Source organism: Somniosus microcephalus, chromosome 5 (assembly GCF_052327205.1).
Source record: "Somniosus microcephalus isolate GS21.2 chromosome 5, FLI_Smic_1.0, whole genome shotgun sequence".
NCBI classification, from domain to species: Eukaryota; Metazoa; Chordata; class Chondrichthyes; order Squaliformes; family Somniosidae; genus Somniosus; species Somniosus microcephalus.
In genome coordinates, this window is record NC_140991.1 from 205682103 (window position 1) to 205702285 (window position 20183).

The following is a 20183-nucleotide window of genomic DNA, read 5'->3' on the forward strand; positions in this document are numbered from 1 at the left end:
TCATATTTGACAGTGAGAAGCAGCGCAGCTGAGATTGATCCTATCAATGCTCTCGCGGCTGGCTTCCCATCTTCCACCCTCCATGAGCTTGAGGTCATCCAAAACTCTGCTGCCTGTATCCTAACTCGTACCAAGTACTGTTCACCCATCCTCGCTGAACTACATTGACTACAGGTCCACCAATGCCTCAAGTATTAAATTCTCATTGTTGTACTCAAATCCCTCCATGGCCTCATCCCTCCCTATTTCTGTAACTTCCTCTAGCCCTGCAATCCTCCAAGAACTCTGCATTCCTCCAATTCTGGCCTCTGCATCTTGACTTTCTTCGCCCCACCATTGGCAGCCGTTAAGACGCTCCTTAAAACCCAAGTCTTTGATCAAGCTTTTGGTCACCTGTCCTAATGTCTCCTTCTTTGGCTCAGTGTCAATTTGTTTGTCTGATTACACTCTTGTAAAGCACCCTGGGATCTTGTACTATGATAAAGGCACTATTTAAATGCATGTTGTTGATATTAACCTCATAAAACATTCATGCATGTGTACTGTGACTGGCAAGATTGAAACAGTGGTCTCTTTCAGTCCTGTACATCCCATGTACTTTCCAGCAAAGGTTAGTGGATAGCAATCAGAACTGGAACAGCTATGTTTCTTTTTCCCTCCCTAAGCCGGGGGATGTTCAGGCCCCGACACTAATCTGGCTGAAATAGGAGCACAGGGCTCTCAATGACTCAGTAAGTTTATCCAGTGAACAGCTGAGCAATACAAGATGATTTTGTGCTCCATGCTTTGATTGTTATCTTAACTGACTAATAATTAGTATTAGTTCCATCAGATGTGGTGCTGGCCTGATAAAAGAACCACCTACTCACTGTTCAAGCTTGACAAACTGATATCATTGCATTACTAACTGCATGGAGAAGTGTACAGTAACATATTGTTAAACATCCTACAAAACACTTTACCATGACAACAATTATTCTTTTTTAAATCATTTATTGCAAACACTTCAATATAATTTTAGTATAAATTACAATATATTGAGCTCTTAAACAGTACAGGCCACTTATGACAAAATCATTTATAATGAAGTTTCACCTTTATAGTGAAGTTATTATTGCTATATACAAACTTTTTTCCTATTGGTTTACCATGGAAAAAAGTAAAACTGGCCTATTGAAATATTGCCTGTTTAAGGCCCATGGACATGACCCAAGGCCACTTTTATGCCCAATATAATTAGGTTTTGTTGTTCTCAGATACTTAGAAATGACAGTACTACCTGTTGAAATATGTTTAAAGTTCCTGGATGTTCAATGTATGCCAGTTGGTTGCTGAACCAGAAAGTAACTTCCTCCAAAGCATGAGGATACAGACAGATGCAGCAGTATCAATAGTATAGGTTAGAAACAACAGCAAAGTATATCATATAATGACAAACAGGCTAAAACTGATTTAACAAGTATTGCATAAAAAGTTGTGTCTCTCTCTGGCTACAGTAACTTAATTATAAGCAGCTTACACTGCAATTAAATGAAGTAGGTTCACATTCTCTTTAAATCATTTGTCTACTAATTGAAATCTGGAGATTTATATTACACAATGTAACTGTTACAGTCCAAAAGATTAAGATTTTCATTGGTTACGGAGCTATGAACAAAGTTCCATGATAAACTGTACTGCAAACGCTGAGAATGTTCTTGTTAATCAGTTCTGCATTTTCAGAAAACAGTATCAGAAACTCCCTCTAAGCATTCAGGCTCATTTCTAACCACGGGTGCGAACAGTGTACGTGGTGGGTGGAAAAGTGGACAACTGCATAGAAAGTGGACAGTTGGCAGGTATGTTTATTATTGAATAATTTCCAGACATTCATCAGGTTCTTTGATTTCGGAAATCCCATTGAATCACTCACTAACTACGTGCTGTGCCAAAAATGGCTGCCCAGCTCTACAGCGTCTCTTGCATGATAAAATATATTATTTGTCTGTGCGTACAGGCTTCCATTCTCTTTTCCGTTGATTAGAAAGTTTATACTCCTAGAAGAAGGGGTCACAGTCTCAGGATACAGGGGAGGACATTTAGGATTGAGATGGGGAGACATTTCTTCACTCAGGGTGGTGAACCTGTGGAATTCTCTACCACAGAAGGCTGTGGGGACCAAATCACTGTATATATTTAAGAAGGAGATAGATTTCTAGACACAAAAAGGCATCAAGGGGTATGGGGAGGGAGTGGGAATATGGTATTGAGATAGAGGATCAACCATGATCATATTGAATGGCGGAGCAGGCTTGAAGGGTCAAATGGCCTACTCCTGCTCCTATTTTTCTATGTTTCTAATTGTAATATGTCAATATTTTCAGGTGAAGCCTTATGGGTCACAGATCTAATTTCTGGTTTGTTCAGCTAATTAATTCGCATATTGCAATGTGTTTTGGTTTATCATCTTAAACTGCCATTAGTGGTTAAATTAATAATGTGGAATACAGAAAATACTGTTAACAGATCAACTGTTAATAACATGAACTAGTCATCCTGACCAACATGGCACCTGGTAATTACAAGAGACTGACTAAAGGAGGCAAAAAGAGGAGCCAAAAAGATGGTCATGGCCCCTTTCTCCAAGAAGGCCTGGTAAAATGTTATGGCTTCTATGATGTTTAACATTTGGAACCTGGGCAAAACTTTGGTCACCAGGACCCAGGTAACCAAGATTACTTCAGGAGGCTTGAAAGGCTATGTTTTTGAGGGGAGTCTTGCTAATTAGCAGAATGATGAAGTAACCTTCCTTAAGTTCAAGTTGATTGTGGAAGGTGGACAAGAACCGTCAGAGCAACAGACATGGCATGGATTTAATGAGTGAAAATATGTACTCCATGCTAAAAGAAATGGCAGACTATGATTGAAGCCCATAATAAAGAAGACCCCATGCTATGTCTTTTCTGGGTATAATTCAATCAAAAAATGTAACAAATCGATTTGTAAAACCAGCACCAGCTTAACACCAGCAGGTCTAAACAATCACAAGATGGTAAAGATCATGACCCTGAGATACAAACCAATTACCCAAAGGTTATCAATAAATTGATCCCATACAATTACAGCAGAGAAACAGGCCATTCAACCCAACTGGTCTAGAGATAGCCGCCCATGGCACAGCCAACACTGTGGTGCCAATGCCCTTTCCAGTGCCGAAAGAAGTTTAAATGACCTCACACGGCAGGTCAAGGTGAGTGAAGGCTTCAGCAAATGCCATATCCCACCACCTGCACCACAAGCCTCACACACTGCTCAATGCACCACACCCCCAGCACTCACCTACCAACAATCTCTACCTATCACCACTCAGACCTCACAATCCTAGCTTCACTTCACTCTCACAACCTTACCATTGCTGCAACACTCACACCCATATCTCACAGCTTGCACACAGACAGCTATACAACTATGGCAGGCACAACACCCAAACACGTTGCACCACACTTACACACTTCTCTTTCGCTTGCAGGCTAAGGTCGCACCTAACAGGTGCAGCGGCAGACATGCAGGGGGAAGGCTACCATCCATGACCTCAGCCAGCTGGAGGAGCGAGTGCTGGAGATCATTGGCTGGCAGATCATGAAGGCCGTAGCAACCGGCAAGGTTGAACCCCTTGGGGACAACGACGGTATGATCATTCCTAATTCTTCTTCTCACATCCCACTTCCTTCTCAGCCCATAATCTCTTCTCTCTTACAAGCTGCTGATGCTGTATGCATGCATATCTTGCTTCCCACCGTCCCCCTCACCATAACCAGACTCTTGCTTTCAGATAATCATCATTGGGGCCGGGGAGCAGCACAGGGAGGGCCGGTTGGGTGTAGGCTGTCAGCAAAGATTGGCAGCCAGAGGATCAGTTGGGGAGGTGGGGAAAAAAAAAAAATCGGAAGCCTCATTTTGGTGGTGGGTTGGGAGGCAGGGGGGGAAATGGAGACCTCGTGGAGGGAGGGGGGAAACCAGAGGTTAGGCAGGGATGCTGGATCCAGGAGGTAAATGTAAAGGCACTTACTTCCTGGATCCAGCAGTCCTCGCCTTGCATTAACTGGCGGGTTTCTCAAGGCCCACAAAAGCCGACCAGCTACAGTTAAATTCAAAATGGAGGTTAAAGCAGAGGCACGGCAGCCTCATTATAATATTTAAATAGGCAACCCGCCTCCTGGCTGCGGATTGGCTGCCTGCCCCCCATCCTGCCTCCGGTAAAACAAGTGGACGAATTTGGAGGTGGGTCAGGTCGGATCCAGATTTTTAACACTTTAACTTCCCACCGCCTCCCTAACCCACCCTTTAAGGTTAAAATTCCCCCTTTTGTATTATAGATACCAACCCCCCCGCCCCCCCAAGCAAAGTTTCCTCTCCCTCTCAGTCCCAGCATCCCCTCCCACAGCTCAATGGGGCATCTTTCTTTTGTCTCTATTCTCCCCTTCCCCAAAATAGTCTCTTTCTATCTTTTCCCCCAATTCACAAGATGACATTTTTTCTCTCTCTGCCTCCCATTCAACCAGCTCCCCAAAGGCTTCTTTCCCTCTCTTGCTGCCAAGAGGATCTCACTCCCTGTAACTTGTGTCTCATTCTCCCTTTTCTTCCACATCTCCCTATGCCTCAGCACGGCTGAAACAAAAAATAAAACTGAAAGTTTGTTCATTGGAGACATACTCCGGCACATGTTTGTCCTCAATCTCCTGTCTTCACTTATATTTTCCTTACCTTCTCCTCCACCACTATTTCTTTTCTGTTTATTTACTTCTTTTCTCATTTATTTTCACTCTCCCTTTTCTCCCATGATTGTTCTGCGGCAGCTCTCTGATACTTACAATAATCACCTGCTCTTTGCAATGTCTGTGATTCCACATGAGAAGACTGCAGAGATGCGGGGAGGAGGAGTATTGCCTAGAGAGATCTGAAGAGTGTGGGCCACAGAGAAAGCAGGGAGAGCTCGAGAGGAACTGAGTGGAAGTAGCCTCATTGGATGATTCTCATGGGAATTGTAGTATTAGATGCTGGGGTCAGGAGGAACATGAGTAGGCAATTCAGCCTTGTGCTGAACTTGTGCTCCAGAACTAGCCACATTCTCGCCAAGCTGTTCTAGTACAGCTACAACATTGGCATCTATCAGACATTGTGGGAAACTGCCTAGGTCTGCCCTGTCCACAAAAAGCAGGACAAATCCAATCCGGCCAATTACCGCCCCATCAGTCTACTCTGAATCATCAGTAAAAAGGGATGGAAGGTATCATCGACAGTGCTATCAAGCAGCACTTACTCACCAATAACCTGCTCACCGATGCTCAGTTTGGGTTCTGCCAGGACCACTCAGCTTCAGACCTCATTACAGCCTTGGTTCAAACATGGACAAAAGAGCTGAATCTCAGGAGGTGAGGCGAGTGACTGCCCTCGACATCAAAGCAGCATTGACCAAGCGTGGCATCAAGGAACCCGAATAAAACTGAAGTCAATGGGAATCAGAGGGAAAACTCTCCATTGGCTGGAGTCATACCTAGAGGAAGATGGTTGTGCTTGTTGGAGGTCAATCATCACAACCCCAGGACATCGCTGCAGGAGTTCCACAGGGTAGTGTCCTAGGCCCAACTATCTTCAGCTGCTTCATCAATGACCTTCCCTCCAACATTAGGTCAGAAGTGGGGATGTTCGCTGATGGCTGCAGTGTTCAGTGCCATTCGCAACTCCTCAGATATGTAGCAGTCCATGCCCGTATGCAGCAAGACCTGGATGACATTCAGGCTTGGGCTGATAAGTGGCAAGTAACATTTGCACCACACAAACGCCAGGCAACGACCAACTCCAGCAAGCAAGAGTCTAACCACCGCCCCTCGACATTCAATAGCATTACGATAGTTGAATCCCTAACATCCTTGGGGGGGGGGGGGGGTCACCATTGACCAGAAACTTAACTGGACCAGCCACATAAATAGTGTGTCAACAAGAGCAGGTCAGAGGCTGGGTATTCTGCAGAGTGTCTCACCTCCTATCTTCCCAAAGCCTTTCCACCATCTACAAGGCACAAGTCAGGAGTGTGATGGAATACTCTCCTCTCACCTGGATGAGTGCAACTCCAACACCACAAAAAACTCGATACCATCCAGGACAAAGCAGCCCGTTTGATTGGCACCCCATCCACCACCTTAAACATTCACTCCCTGCACCACCGGCAAACCGTGGCTGCAGTGTGTACCATTAACAAGATGCAATGCAGCAACTCGCCAAGGCTTCTTCGGCAGCACCTCCCAAACCCGTGACCTCTACCACTTAGAAGGACAAGGGCAGCAGGTGCAATGGGAACACCACCACCTTCCTCTCCAAGTTGCACACCATCCTGACTTGGAAGTATATCGCCGTTCCTTCATCGTCACTGGATGAAAATCCTGGAACTCCCTCCATAACAGCACTGTGGGAGTATCTTCACCACACTGACTACAGCGGTTCAAGGCGGCGGCTCACCACCACCTTCTCAAGGGCAATTAGAGATTGGGCAATAAATGCTGGCCTTTCCAGTGACTCCCACATCCCAGGAATGAACAAAAAAAAGAGCTTCTCGAGCCTGTTAATGAGATCATGGCTGATCTGCGACCTAACTCCAGATACCCGCCTTTGGCCCATATCCCTTAATAACTTTGGTTAACAGAAAGCTATCAATCTCGGATTTAAAATTAAGAATTGATCTAGCATCAATTACTATTTGTGGAAGAGAGTTCCAAACTTCTACCACCCTTTGTGTGTAGAAGTGTTTCCTAATTTCGCTCCTGAAAGGTCTGGCTCTAATTTTTAAGACTATGCCCCCTAGTCCTAGACTCACCAACCAGCAGAAATAGTTTCTCTCTATCTACTTTATCTGTTCCCCTTAATATCTTAAACTTCGATCAGATCAACCCCATACCTTCTAAATTCCAGGGAATACAACCCTAGTTTGTGTAATCGCTCCTTGTAATTAACTCTTGGAGTCCAGGTATCATTCTGGTAAATCTATGCTGCACTCCCTCCAAGGCCAATATATCCTTCCCAAGGTGTGGGCTCAGAACTTCAGTACTCCACAACCTAGGTGTGGTCTAACCAGGATTTTGTATAGCTGCAGCATAACTTCTACCCCTTTGTATTCTAGACCTCTAGATATAAAGGCCAGCATTCCATTAACCTTTTTGATTATTTTCTGTACCTGTTCATGACATTTTAATGATCTATGTACCTGGACCCCCGAAGTCTCTTTGGACCTCCACTGTTTTTAGCTTTTCACCATTTAGAAAGTACCTGTTCTCTCCTTTTGAGGTCCAAAGTAGATGACCTCAGATTTGACTACATTGAAATCCATTTTCAAAAGTTTTGCCCATTCACTTAATCAATATCTCCTTGTAATTTATGCCTCCATCTACCCTGCTTACAATGCCACCTATCTTTGTGCCAGCCAAATTTGGATATGTGGCTTTCTACCCTATCATCTGAGCCATTAATAAATACGGTGAATAGTCGAGGCCCCAACACAGGTCCCTGCGGAACACCACTAGTCACATCCTGCCAATTAGAGTACCTGCCCATTATCCCTAGTGCCTGTCTCCTGCCACTCAGCCAATTTCCTAACCAGGTCAATAATTTGCCTTCATTTCCATGGGCTTCAACTTAATAAAGTCTCTCATAAGAGACTGTTAACTAAAGTGCCTTCTGGAAGTCCATATAAATAACATCCATAGACATTGCCCTGTCCGCCACTTTAGTCACCTCTTCAAAAAATTCAATCAGGTTCGTCAGACAGGACTTACCCTTTACAAATCTATGCTGGCTCTCTCGGATCAGCTGAAAATTTTCAAGGTATTCAGTCACCTAACCCTTAATTATAGATTCTAGTAATTTCACGACAACAGAGGTTAGGCTAACTGGTCTATAATTCCCTGGTTTGCCTCTCACCATTCTTAAATAGCTGAGTGGCATGCACAATTTTACAATCTAAAGGAATGGTTCCTGAATCGAGAGAAATTTCTAAGATTAGTGTTAGGGCATCTGCAATGTTCTCACCTACTTCCTTTAAAACCCTAGGAACTTGTCACTCTTTAGTGCCATTATTTTCTTCATTACTTTTATTTTGCTTATGTTAATTTTGGTGAGGCAGATTATCTCCAGCAGACAGCATCTACAAATATGTTTGGGGTGGGGGAGGGAGAGGAGAATTAATTTCTGGTGTCTCTTGGTAATTTCTCTGCTAAAGAAAGCTGTGTGGCTACTATGAATTTTAATACCAATGGACAATTCAACAAAATTTGGCCCGATTGCTTGTCAAAGAGATTACATCCCCAGTCTGGGAGCTGTGTATCCAGAGTCCAAAATATTCAGTGCACAATAGTCACGTTGTTTGTGGATGGGGGAGTTTGAGTTTTTTTTTAATGATTCATTTTATTTTTAGGGTTTTATAGTTGCGTGAGGTAGGATGTTATAGTTGGTAACTGTCAAAGCACAGCATTTTGGTTTCCTGGAATGTAATTAGGTAGATTTGTTTAATGGAATATAATTGGAAGAACATTTAAATTTGGCTCAAAAGGTTTTGCATAACATGAATAATCAAAGTACAAATTACATAAAGAAAAATCACAGACACTTAAACATATTTCTGCTGCCTGCAAATTTTAATAATCCAGCTGTGCAGCCAATGTTACCATTGTCCATTGGCTGCACACCTATCAAGGGGAGGGGTGATATCTGGCATCTATGACGCTACTTAAAGGCAACCAGCAACTCTTAAATAGGAGGTGCATTCTGGCTGCAAACACCCAGGAACAACTTGAATTACAAATGGCTGAAGGAGGAAGTGAGTGGGCACCAAGGTTCTCCAATGCTGCACTGGAGGCCTTGGTGTAGGTTGTGGACAGGAGGAGGGACATATTTTTCCTCCAGGCATCTACTCAGAAGACAGTGGGAAGAAATCACTGAGTATGTCAATGCCAGGAGCATTTCGCCAAGAACATGGCTAGAATACTGGAAAAAATTCAATGATCTAACTGGTGTCATTATGGCAAGAAGACTGCTTTCATACTTTCTGCACCACTTACAGTCTCATTACTTACAACACTGACAGCACTCAAGACTCCCCTCCCCCACATCTCCTATAATCACTACACCACACTTCATTCAACCTCCTTCTCCTCATGCTCACACACTTACTACTATTGCAACTCTCACTTACCCACAACTCTCACACACACACACAGCTATTCCACCTGACAACCACATTCTCCAAACACCTCAGCACTCTCACTAACACACTCTCTTCTTTCTTGCAGGAGAAGGTTGCACACAACACCAGGCAGCAGGCTGATACTGGAGGAGGAAGAGCCCAGCTGCACACTTTCTGCCCTCCTGGAAAAGAGAGCTATAATGGGAAGGGTCAGAGCAGAGGCCATGGTCCTGTGATACTGGAGGAGACATCGCACAGGGTTTCTTTATACCTAATCCTCTTGGTCTCTTCCGACTTTTCCCTCAGCCCACATACTCTGACAACCTGCAGATGCTTTCAATGCCCACTTCTTTCTCTCTGTTCTCCCTCACACTACAAGCTAACCCTTGACCCTCTCTTATTTCAGATGTTGAGAATGTAGGGCCCAGTGTTTAACTCCAGGTGAATTCCCCGTTCAGTACAGAGTTAAAATTACAGTTGGGCTTCAATGATGTAATTAGACCGCAAAATGTAAAGAAGGATCTTGTTGGCTCCGGGCATGTATCCTTGTTGCCTGTTCAGGAGAGCAGGTTAAAGTTGCAGATGTTGCGATTATGGCAGCTTTCAGACAGGCAAGAGCTCGGGCAATTTTAACTGCTCACCAGCCAGGTTTTTGCTGGGTTAAAATGGCCCCCCTAGATGCCTCCCAGCCAGTGGAGGAAGAGATGCCCAGTATTCCTGAAGCGGTATTGCCACTTGATCTTATTCTCGCAAGAACCAGCTTAGTTACTGACACCACGCCGACTTTAGAGGCTAGGTTAGAGGAGGTATATGCAGGTGATGAGTCACCGGGCACAAGTGGGACTTCAGTTACGTGGATAGACTGGAGAGGCTGGGATTGTTCTCCTTACAGCAGAGAAGATTGAGAGGAGATTTGATAGAGGTGTTCAACATCATGAGGGGTCTACACATAGAGAGAAACTGTTCCCATTGGCGGAAGGGCCGAGAACCAGAGGACACAGATTTAAGGCGATTGGCAAAAGAACCAAAGGCGACATAAGGAAAAACTTTTTTACGCAGCGAGTGGTTATGATCTGGAATGCACTGCCTGAAAAGGGTAGTGGAGGCAGATTCAATCATGGCTTTCAAAAGGAAATTAAATAAATACCTGAAGATAAAAAAATTGCAGGGCTATGGAGAAAGGGCAGGGGAATGGGATTAGCTGAAATGCTCTTGCAGAGAGCCGGCACGAGCTCGACGGGCTGAATGGCCTCCTAATCTGCTGTACTGATTCTATAATTCTAAGTGTGCAGGAGCTAGGACACGGGGAATAGAACACAGGTGACAGCTTGGCAGAGGGGGACATTGCACACTAGTTCTGATGCAGACAGAAGGCTACCGAAGAAGAATGATGAGCATATACCAGGAAATGCTTGGTGCACTGGGAAGCCCACCAAAGGGCTTATGCAAAATGTCAGAGCATGGAAAAGTCCAGCTCCAACTTATCTCTAAGCTTTCTGCAGAACATAGAGACCATTCTGTCTAACATGGTCAACTCCATCAATGCCAGTGTAACTCACCATGACGGAGCTTCTTTTAACTGCCCTGACAGCTTACATGGCAGCAAAAAACTGGTGCTATGGAAGCTCATAGGGCTATTATGACAACTCACACTACTGGCACGGAAGCATCAATGACTGCTATCTTGGCTTTGGGGGCCATTGTTGGAAGAGGCTTCCCAAGCATCACATCACTCTTGCACGCTGTTCTCCAACAGAGCCCCAGGAGAGTGGCTTCTCTCAGGATGACAGCATGTCTGCTCCCTCACCAGACACTCTGCCAGTGCCCTTGCTGGCGCCAATCAGCCAGCTGGCCCAGACTGCTGCAGCCAAGATTTGAGTCTATAGCAGAGCCCTCTCGGACCAGAGCTGCCCAAGGTCGTCCAAGGTCATCTGACGCTCTCAATGGAAGCTCAGCAGTCTTCCACCTCCTAAGCTGTAGCCACTGGGGAAACACATTGTAGGATCATCAGTATAGGAAAACACGCACATAAGACAGGCTCTAAGGGATTGCACAAGGGTGATTAATCATTTTTTTTGTCAATGCCAATATGGCTTATCTCTTAAATTTGTTTTTTGTTCTGGCTTCGATATTGCTGTTTGCAATTAAGTGAATGCAGGACAGATAAGTCTGGAGTGAAGGAAGGAGTCGATGATGGTTGTAAGCAGAGTGCGAAGGACTGTGGGTGAGTGGGGAATTTGAGTGCTAATTTAGGTGAAGCACTCCTCAATGAGAGATTGGGCAGAAGTTCTGGTGGTCACTGCCTCTCCCCTTCCTGTACTTGTTGCTGCCCAGGTGGTGGTATGGACTGGTCCCTCATGATGGCGAAGTTTTGGCGCATGCAACAAACAAAGATAAAGCTGGATACCCACTCAGGGTCGTACTACAAAGCTCCTCTGGAATGGTCCAGGCAGCGGAAGCATTGCGATTGTTTGCTCACTTGTTCCTTGTGGCAGCACAGCTCTCATTGTCGCCATGTTCATGACTGGAGTTGTGAGCCATTTCCAGAGGGGATATCCCTTGTCGCTCAATGCCAGCTGTAACCTTGGCGGCCTGACTAGAATAAAGGCCGCCAAGAGGACTGGCACAGAATGAATCATGATTGCTGCTGGGATAGTAGGCGCAGATCTGCACGATGCACTGCTTGTGGTCGCAAACCAGCTGTACGCTGAGGAAGTGGAATCCCTTTTGATTGATAGAGACAGGCTGGTGATAGGGAGTATGCGAGATAATGTGTGTGCAGTCAATGGCACCCTCCACCTGAGGAAGCCTGCCATGCAGGCAAAACCTAGTGTTCTCTTGTTTTATTTCACCTTGGTGACCTCCCTGGTACATCAGTGTACTGCAAACTGAGAGATGTTGCCGATGTTACCTGTTGCAGCTGGAAAGGAGCCCATGGCATAGCATAACAGTTGAGGACGATGGTGACATTAACAGCCACAGCCAGTGCTGTCCATGCCCTGGTTTGAGTTGTGGCTGCAGCAGATGACATAGCTCAGTGACATCCTCCTTGGTGAACCCTCGTACGCTGCTCCTTGGTGAAGTTAAAGTAGAGAATGATGTAGGAGAATTGCTCCCTGAAGATCTGTGGATATGGCCTCCTGTTCAGTGCACTCCTCCTCCTCCCTCTTCTGGAATCTTCTCCTTGCTGCTCCCCCTCGTCCTCCAGCCGCAAAGACAGTCCTATGAGACCACCCATGCCTGCAGCCAGATTTGAGAGTCAAAGAGAAACAACAGTGCAGGACCAGCAAAATCTCTGCGCAGACAAAGTGACCTTTCCAGAGTGATGCAACACAGCAAAAAATGTCTAGAAGTCAAGCAGTAGCGAGAAATAATAAACCAGCAACTAACCTGTAAGTACTGCACGATCTGTTTAAATAGCGCTGGTGAGAGGGCCTTCCCGCCAGTTAGTGCCACATTGTGCTGTGAGATGTCAGTATTTGGCAAGTAAAGCACTGAGGCAATCAAAAATTGAATAGGTATCCTGCAAGATGCGCAGGACCTTAATTTAAATGGATTATTTCCGGCTTGCATTCCTGCTGCTAATAAAACCTCCTCTACCAATATGGCGGGTGCCATACTTACAGCCGGAAATGTGCACGAGCATCCTGCTGGCCATTTTGGCGACATGGTGGGTCAATTAGTTCCCAAAAAACGGGTGCTGCTCGGTTGAATTTATATGCTTTGATCTATGGAAGAAGTAAACCGACATGCTCACCAGTCACAACATAGGCAATGGATGCAAGAAAAGTTATGATACAATTCTTCTTTCACATGGTCTTATTTGTTAGAGCTGCTTTTCATTAGTTGCTATGTGGGCAATGGTTAGACTTAAAGCATAATGTTTGTGCATAATTAGGTTGTACTTGTACAGTGGATGTACTCACAAGAGTAAATAGTTGTATCTATACAGTAAAGCTCTTTGCTTTAGAGGCCAACTAGAAACAATTTAATTACCAAATATTTTATGAATCAAGTCAACCAAATTTGTAACAGCAGTGTAAAAATGAATACTCAACGAACATACAGCCAGTGAAGACTTTCTATTTTCTATTGGGAGATAAGGGTGTCCTAATGTATTCAAACATATTGCTAGGATAAGGTGAGGAACAGCTTCTAAAAATAATAGTCACATGATATGGTGTGTAGAAGCTTAGAAGTAGAGATCACATGACAACCAACAACTACAGAGCTATTTTCATGCCTGTCGTATAAGATTAACCTCTTGGCATCAATTATTGTTTATATTTCACCAACAGAAAGTTGATTTAATGCTTGCAAATATACACCCACCAGATAAAAGTGCAGCAGTACATTCAAAAATGAAGTTTGAGTCAATGCTGTAAAGTGATGGTTGGATAGGCCACAGTTACCATGACCTAGCTTACACTGAAACTGAAACTACTGCAGAACTGAATTATTCATTATCTACTGCAAGTAAGTCATGCTGTTGGCTCAAAGGACTTTGCTCCTTCAGGACTGTAGGAGTACATTACAGTGATCAATGCAGGACATACTCAAATTATAGAGTGAATTATATAGTTAATTCTGTCAATTGCTATTGATGAACAGTGCAAGATAATACTCAGTCTGTGCAATCAAGAGGGATATAATTAAGACAAGAAGCAAATTCTCTTACAAAAGCAAAATACGGCAGATGCTGGAAATCTGAAATAAAAACAGAAAATGCTGGAAATACTCTAAGTCAGGCAGCATCTGTGGAGAGAGAAACAGAGTTAATGTTTCAGGTCGATGACCCTTCGTCAGAAATTCTCTTCCTTGGTCTTATGGGCAACAACATTGTGCATTAAAATCTTTGGAACAAAATTATTAATGGTATACCATCACACTGATGGTGCAGGTGCAAGGAGTTTTGTGTTACAAATTTAAATTGATGGTTACAATTTCTAAACATGTTTTCATAATGGAAATTTAGGCTTGAAATTACTTTGAATGGCGCCATTGTATGAATGGTTAATTCATTCCCCTACTTTAATGGATGCATTAAGCCATTGAAAATAAATGGGTTAATGCCTCGGTTTAAATAGTGGTGAGGAGTGTTTGATATGAGTGGGTTAAGCACTTGTATGATAGCATCACTCATTAATTTCCAGGCTTTTATCTTTTAAAAATTATTTATTTATTTGTTTGGTTTGATTGGTCAGACGGCTTGAAGTGATATTATACTGCAATTGCTTAAGATATGCAAGGTCAAAGATTATTCACCTAAATTAGGTGGCTTTGAAAATTTTGGGGATCTTTGAAAAAGAACAGGTTTTCAAGAAAGTTTTTAAGAATTTGTGGAAGGATACCATAAAGTTTAAGGTGAAGTACACAGAAACCACAGTAGAACAATGTACAAGTATGAACAAAGCGTTAGACATATTTCAATAAAAGATGGTCACTGATCAAGAAAGAAAAAATGACGACTACAGGCAACTTGTTGAAGATAGACTCTCCTCCCAGGCGAACTAGAACTAAATAGTTTTCTTGCAGCAGTTAATCTGCTACCTGATGAAAAAGGTCACAAAGCTTCATACTGACATCACCAAAAAGTGATAAATTTAACACTGGAGGCCTAACAGTGGTATCTTGTAAAATTACCTCTTTATAATCTATATTGTAAGTTTTCACTCAGTGCTGAGCCACATCCACCAGGAGCCCACAAATGTAAAATTACCACTCAAGGGTTTTTTTTTTTTTTTTTTTTTTTAAAAAGACTACTGGAATCTTGGAAAGCCTTTGTTACTTGTGGAAAGTTGAACAAGACTATGTCTATGATACTGTAGCGGTTCCTGTAGATCGCCACTAAATGAGAGAGTTTGACTTCGACGAACTATAAATAAGTTGTTTATTTACAGGAACAGGCTAATTACAGCAGGTAAGATGGCTGACTGTAGGAGCACCGTGGTGTAGGTCTTGTTCCAGCGGGGACTCCACGAGGACTGAGTTCGCAGTCCTGTGGGGAGCGTGATGACGTCATCGCGTTTGTGTTGTGACGTCATCACGGTGTTCGCATTTCCCGCACTTAGGGCGTCACGTGATGTGCGTCGTTGGCCGTTGAGGCCAAAGTCGGGAGGCCGGGCTGTGCCGGTGCTTGCCGCGGGAGATCACGTCGCTCCAGTCGGCTGGCCGTTGAGGCCGAAGACGCTAGGCCGGGCTGTGCCGGCGCACGCACATCACGTTGTACGTGACGTGACGTCAGCACACTAGGGCGCGTCTTAAAGGGGCAATGGTCCCAACAGGTAAGTTAAAAGGGCAACAGCCCCAAAAGGTAAGTTAAACATACAGTAAGGTATGTTAAAGGGAATTATGTGTCTCAATGTAAGGGACAACCAGTGGTACCGCCACATAGGCCCCCCCAGAATTCGCTTTAATGAAAGTCCAAGGATGAGATGGTCTGACGAGCTGGTGGTCACGGCGGTCGTGCTGTCTCGACTTGGTAGGCGAGGTATGAAGATGCTGCTCGTGAGCGGATCCTTACGCGCATCGTGGCGAATAAAACGTATCCGTCAGGCGAAGCACCGTGGAGACGTGCGAAACAGCAGGCCTGGTCAGAGTGACGGGCAGGTTGGGCGGACGCGGGTGATGTCTCCGTTGGCTGGTGAGCGAAACCTTCGGGAGGCTGGAATGCACGGAACGGTGCGTGCCATAGTGCTACGACGTGAACACAACGGAGGGTGAAGAGTTGCTGCGTTGATCAGTGATGCTAGCAACTTTCACGTGGCTAATCGCGGCCGCAGGATGCCCGTTGGACCCGTCCTCGATGTGTGCAGCTTCAGTAGACGTTTGCGTTTGTTAAAGGGAAAACTGGAGAAAGGGCAGCAACGGTCCAGGTTGTTGTTGCTTTCAGGAGGGGTAACTCTGCCTGGAGGGCGTCAACACTTGTAACAGTTGTAGATTTAGGAGAAAACAGCCAGGAGGGCGGCATGCTTTTTGTTCACGCCGAATCGTGTAGTAGGTAACAGAACCAACAAGCTGAAGGGCTGGTGCGTCGTCGGCGGGGAAAGAGTCGTCGGTGTTCACGAGGGATGGGTTCTCGTGGTTCGCGAGGGATGGGTCCTCGTGCGCGAGGAATGCGTCCTCGTGTTTTGCGGGGGTGAGTCCTCGTGGTATCCCCGTGGGGCGCGCTCCGATCTTGTGGGCCCGAACATGCTGTACCCCGCGCTTGGAGAGATGTATACTTGCTGTTGCTTTGGACGTAGAGGTGGACGATCTGTGTGGCGGTAGAAGAGTCGAATACCGAGACCGTGAGCACGTGCGTGGTCTGTGCCGCATCGATGTTCTCGGCGAACAGGGCTTCTACCTGCATAAAGCACGAGGGAGACCGTGGCTCCCTGGATTGCGGTAGCGACAGCAGAACGGCTGATGCTTCCATAGCGTGCTTAGTTTGTGAAAGACGTTCAAAAACCCACCAATTGTAACGCTGGTGGATGACGGTTGCCTTGGTCGTGCTCTACCTCTGTGAAATCGTTCATGAAAAACAGGCTCACCTCCAAGCTGCGCTTCCATTGCGAATACGTACGCAAAGACGGGGTCGCTTTTGGTGGAATCGGTGTTAGGCGGTTGCTGTTCCGTGGTTGTTCGTCGGTCGTCTTGAGTGAAGACGAGGTTCAGGCGCGCGTTGCTACCGTGAAAATCGTTCACGGATACGGGTTCACCAATTGTAGCGTTGGAATTGATGAGCTCCCGTACTCACGTCGTGGGGTCACCAATGTAGCGGTTCGTGTAGATCGCCACTAAATAAGAGAGTTTGACTTCGACGAACTATAAATAAGTTGTTTATTTACAGGAACAGGCTAATTACAGCAGGTAAGATAGCAGGTAAGATGGCTGACTATAGGAGCACCGTGGTGTGGGTCTTGTCCCAGCGGGGACTCCATGAGGACCGAGTTCGCAGTCCTGTGGGGAGCGCGATGACGTCATCACGGTGTTCGCGTTTCCCGCGCTTAGGGCGTCACGTGATGTGCGTCGTTGGCCGTTGAGGCCGAAGTCGGGAGGCCGGGCTGTGCCGGTGCTTGCCGGGAGCGGAAGATCGCGTCGCTCCCGTCGGCTGGCCGTTGAGGCCGAAGACGCTAGGCCGGGCTGTGCCGGCGCACGCACATCACGTTGTACGTGACGTCAGCGCGCTAGGGCGCGTCTTAAAAGGGCAATGGTCCCAACAGGTAAGTTAAAAGGGCAACGGCTCCAAAAGGTAAGTTAAACATACAGTAAGGTAAGTTAAAAGGGAATTATGTGTCTCAATGTAAGGGACAACCAGTGGTACTGCCACTATACTGTAATTCTTTATTAAGCTGAACTCAGCTGATGTACTATTGTAATACTGAAAATCAAGTTTATTGTTGTACTTCTGATTTAGATTCTGCTACTCTTAAGTATTAATCATCTTTTTCAAACTGTACTATTGTAATTACTGATAGCAAATCTGTGATGATAATAACTGCAGTGTGTTAGATGCAGTTAAATAAAAAAGTTACTGGTAGTGTAATGATCAATCCGTTATATCTTTTTGAGGTGAGCAGAGTTAAATAGTACTCAGCCAATGCTTCACCTCATTCATGCTGATGACCAAACTATGGTTGGATCTTTTTAATTGCATTAGTTTATGTAGGACAACTCAAAAGATAAGTTTCACTTACATATATTCTTTGGATACAAACGTAACTTTCAATCAAATTTCCCTATATAAAAACTTATATAAAAGTACATAAAATCATCTTCAAAATAGTTGTTTTTTGAAAAAAAGGTTTTTTTTCCCCCTGTAAACCAGGTGAATAACATTTGTGATAAAAATGTGAGGGAATCTATTGTGAGCAGTCGTGCACAAGGTAGTTAGTAACATTTAATAGTACATCAGAGTGTTGCCAAACAATTACTGTAGCTCAGTTTTTGATTAAAGGGAAAGGAAAGTCATGGGGCAGTACTTTCTATTCAAAGTACTTTCCCATACTCTGTCTGGAGGACCTCTATGCATGGCAATGAGAAGCAGTACTTCAGACAGACCTCGAAAATTATCTACAGTTGTCTCCAACTCTTGAAAAACACACGAGATCCACAGCACGTAACTGGCAGCCTCTTTCAAACACAAGATGGCTATTGCAGGAAATCAAAAATGTTGCACTGATACCCTACTGGGGTTGAGGTTAAATTGCTTTGTTTTTCAGAGAACCTTATCCTGCATTTAAACCATACTCAATATGTTAAGAGTGCAAAAACAAAAAAATGTTCCATTCACAATACAAATATCTAAAAGGTCCCAATAATCTGCAATGTTTTGCGTGCCTCTGAGGCACTAACTGAGTGGGTGGGGGTGGAATTTCTCCTCTCAGCAGCAAATTTGTTGTCAGAAAGAAGCAGGCACTGCTTGCACTCGTTTCCTTCCACAAGGACATCACTGAAAGAAGTGGCTATAGCAGGATGATGTCATCTGCCCAAGTCCTCTCCTGCCTTGCCTCAGTTGCCCTGACTCAATGTACACTTGTCATACGTTTGCCCATACATAATCCTGGTGAAAGTGTGGCCAATAAAAATGTAAAAAGCTGGTTCCCCTGCTGTATCCAATGGAAAACCAGCATATTTGGGAACCAACCACTTGTTTCAAAATTTTTTTAAAGTCTTTGGCTGGTCCACTTGGCTCTTCAACGCTGTGGCATGGTTCCAGAAGCAGGTTCATCCATCCCCTAAGCAGGTTCATCCATCACCTAAGCGGGCGTCCTAGTCCCAGCTGTGCACTAATGGAGTGGGTGTCCACTTGAATTATAAAAATGCCCTTGAAAATTTGGACAGAGCCCAAAGGCACAATTATCCAGTAAGTGGAAGTCCCAGTCTACCACTGTTACAGCAGCAAAGTGGACTTGAGATTTTCAGGGCCAACATCTTAATTTGTACAAAGGTCACCTCCAAAAATTGTGGCCAAAAAGAATTCTTCAGAAATAAATGCAAACATGTATGCACCATCACTAACATTGATTGATTGATTGGTTTTGAATTGATGAAAAGAAATACTTAACTGGAAAATTATATGTAGACCACTGGTTAAAGGGAACACTCCTTCAATGTAATGTTATGTTTTGAACTCTTACTGCTGATATGTCCCCACAATAAGCCAGATTCAAATGTCTTCAAGTTTGTTACCATAACCTAATTGAAACATTTCTGACTTACAGAAGAAAATGAAGATGGCAGCGGTGGAACCCCGGGTGGAGGTGGTGGAGGAGGAAGTGGTGGTGGTGGTGGTGGTACTGGCATACCTTAACCTGAAAAACAAGAGATTTATACTTTTCAAATATTAAAAGATATTATCTGATTATCCAGTCTCTGTCTTAAATTTTGTATTTTCTCTTTTTACGCCCTACATATCACCAACTATCCCCAGCTGAACATCCTGCTCCCAGGCCTTCACCAATGTAACTCTGAAATCAGCTGGTGTGGGAGTAACCCCAAGGTGAGCTCTCCGATTTCCTTGCCCTCCCTGTGGCAGCTAGCAATGATTCACATTCCCCACCAGTGGTACAGCTAAGAGTGGGAACTCAGTGCATGGGATCGCAGCCACAAATCCGTGTCTCATCATTTCATGGTACAATATGTTCATACTCTACTGTGCCACATGCTAAAGGATCTTATTTTTCTACACCCGTTGTTAAACTGAGTTGCCCTACCTCCCCCCCCCCCCCGCCCCACTTATTCTCTCAGGAGGTATAATTATACTGTAGAAATCAAATATTTGCAAAAAAATGATTAACATAAAATACAAAAAGAAAATTATGCAGATGCTGGAAATTAGGGTTGCAAAATTCCAGGAATTTTTAAAAGAGGAAACTTTCCATGGGAATTTTGAGTTTATTTGCACACTGATGGTTTTTGTCTCTGACCCTTATATTGGGCCAGAAATTCAGGTCGGAGGCTTCCCGTGAGTGCAAGCCCCTGACCTGCA

The 20183-nt window shown here is 44.5% G+C and overlaps 1 protein-coding gene and 1 long non-coding RNA gene across 12 annotated transcripts in view; one reads left to right on the forward strand and one right to left on the reverse strand.

Annotated features, from left to right (window-relative positions):
- Positions 1-20183, reverse strand: part of LOC147117531 (WAS/WASL-interacting protein family member 3-like) — a 145769-nt gene that overhangs the window by 64878 nt on the left and 60708 nt on the right. For 7 of the 11 annotated variants that reach the window (XM_085988593.1, XM_085988596.1, XM_085988594.1 and 4 more), the window contains one exon: positions 19415-19506. The exons of 2 other annotated variants lie outside the window; for them this stretch is intronic. In XM_085988593.1, the coding sequence (XP_085844719.1) occupies positions 19415-19498 (84 nt within the window). In that variant the 5' untranslated portion in view covers positions 19499-19506. Of the gene's footprint in view, positions 1-12835; positions 12940-19260; positions 19365-19414; positions 19507-20183 lie in introns of those variants that run through there. 2 more of the 11 variants (XM_085988598.1, XM_085988604.1) reach the window with 2 other exon arrangements.
- LOC147117532 (uncharacterized) lies at positions 379-19449 on the forward strand. The gene is made up of 3 exons (XR_015078468.1): positions 379-1838; positions 3509-3667; positions 19417-19449. It is a non-coding gene; the product is annotated as an uncharacterized LOC147117532 (long non-coding RNA).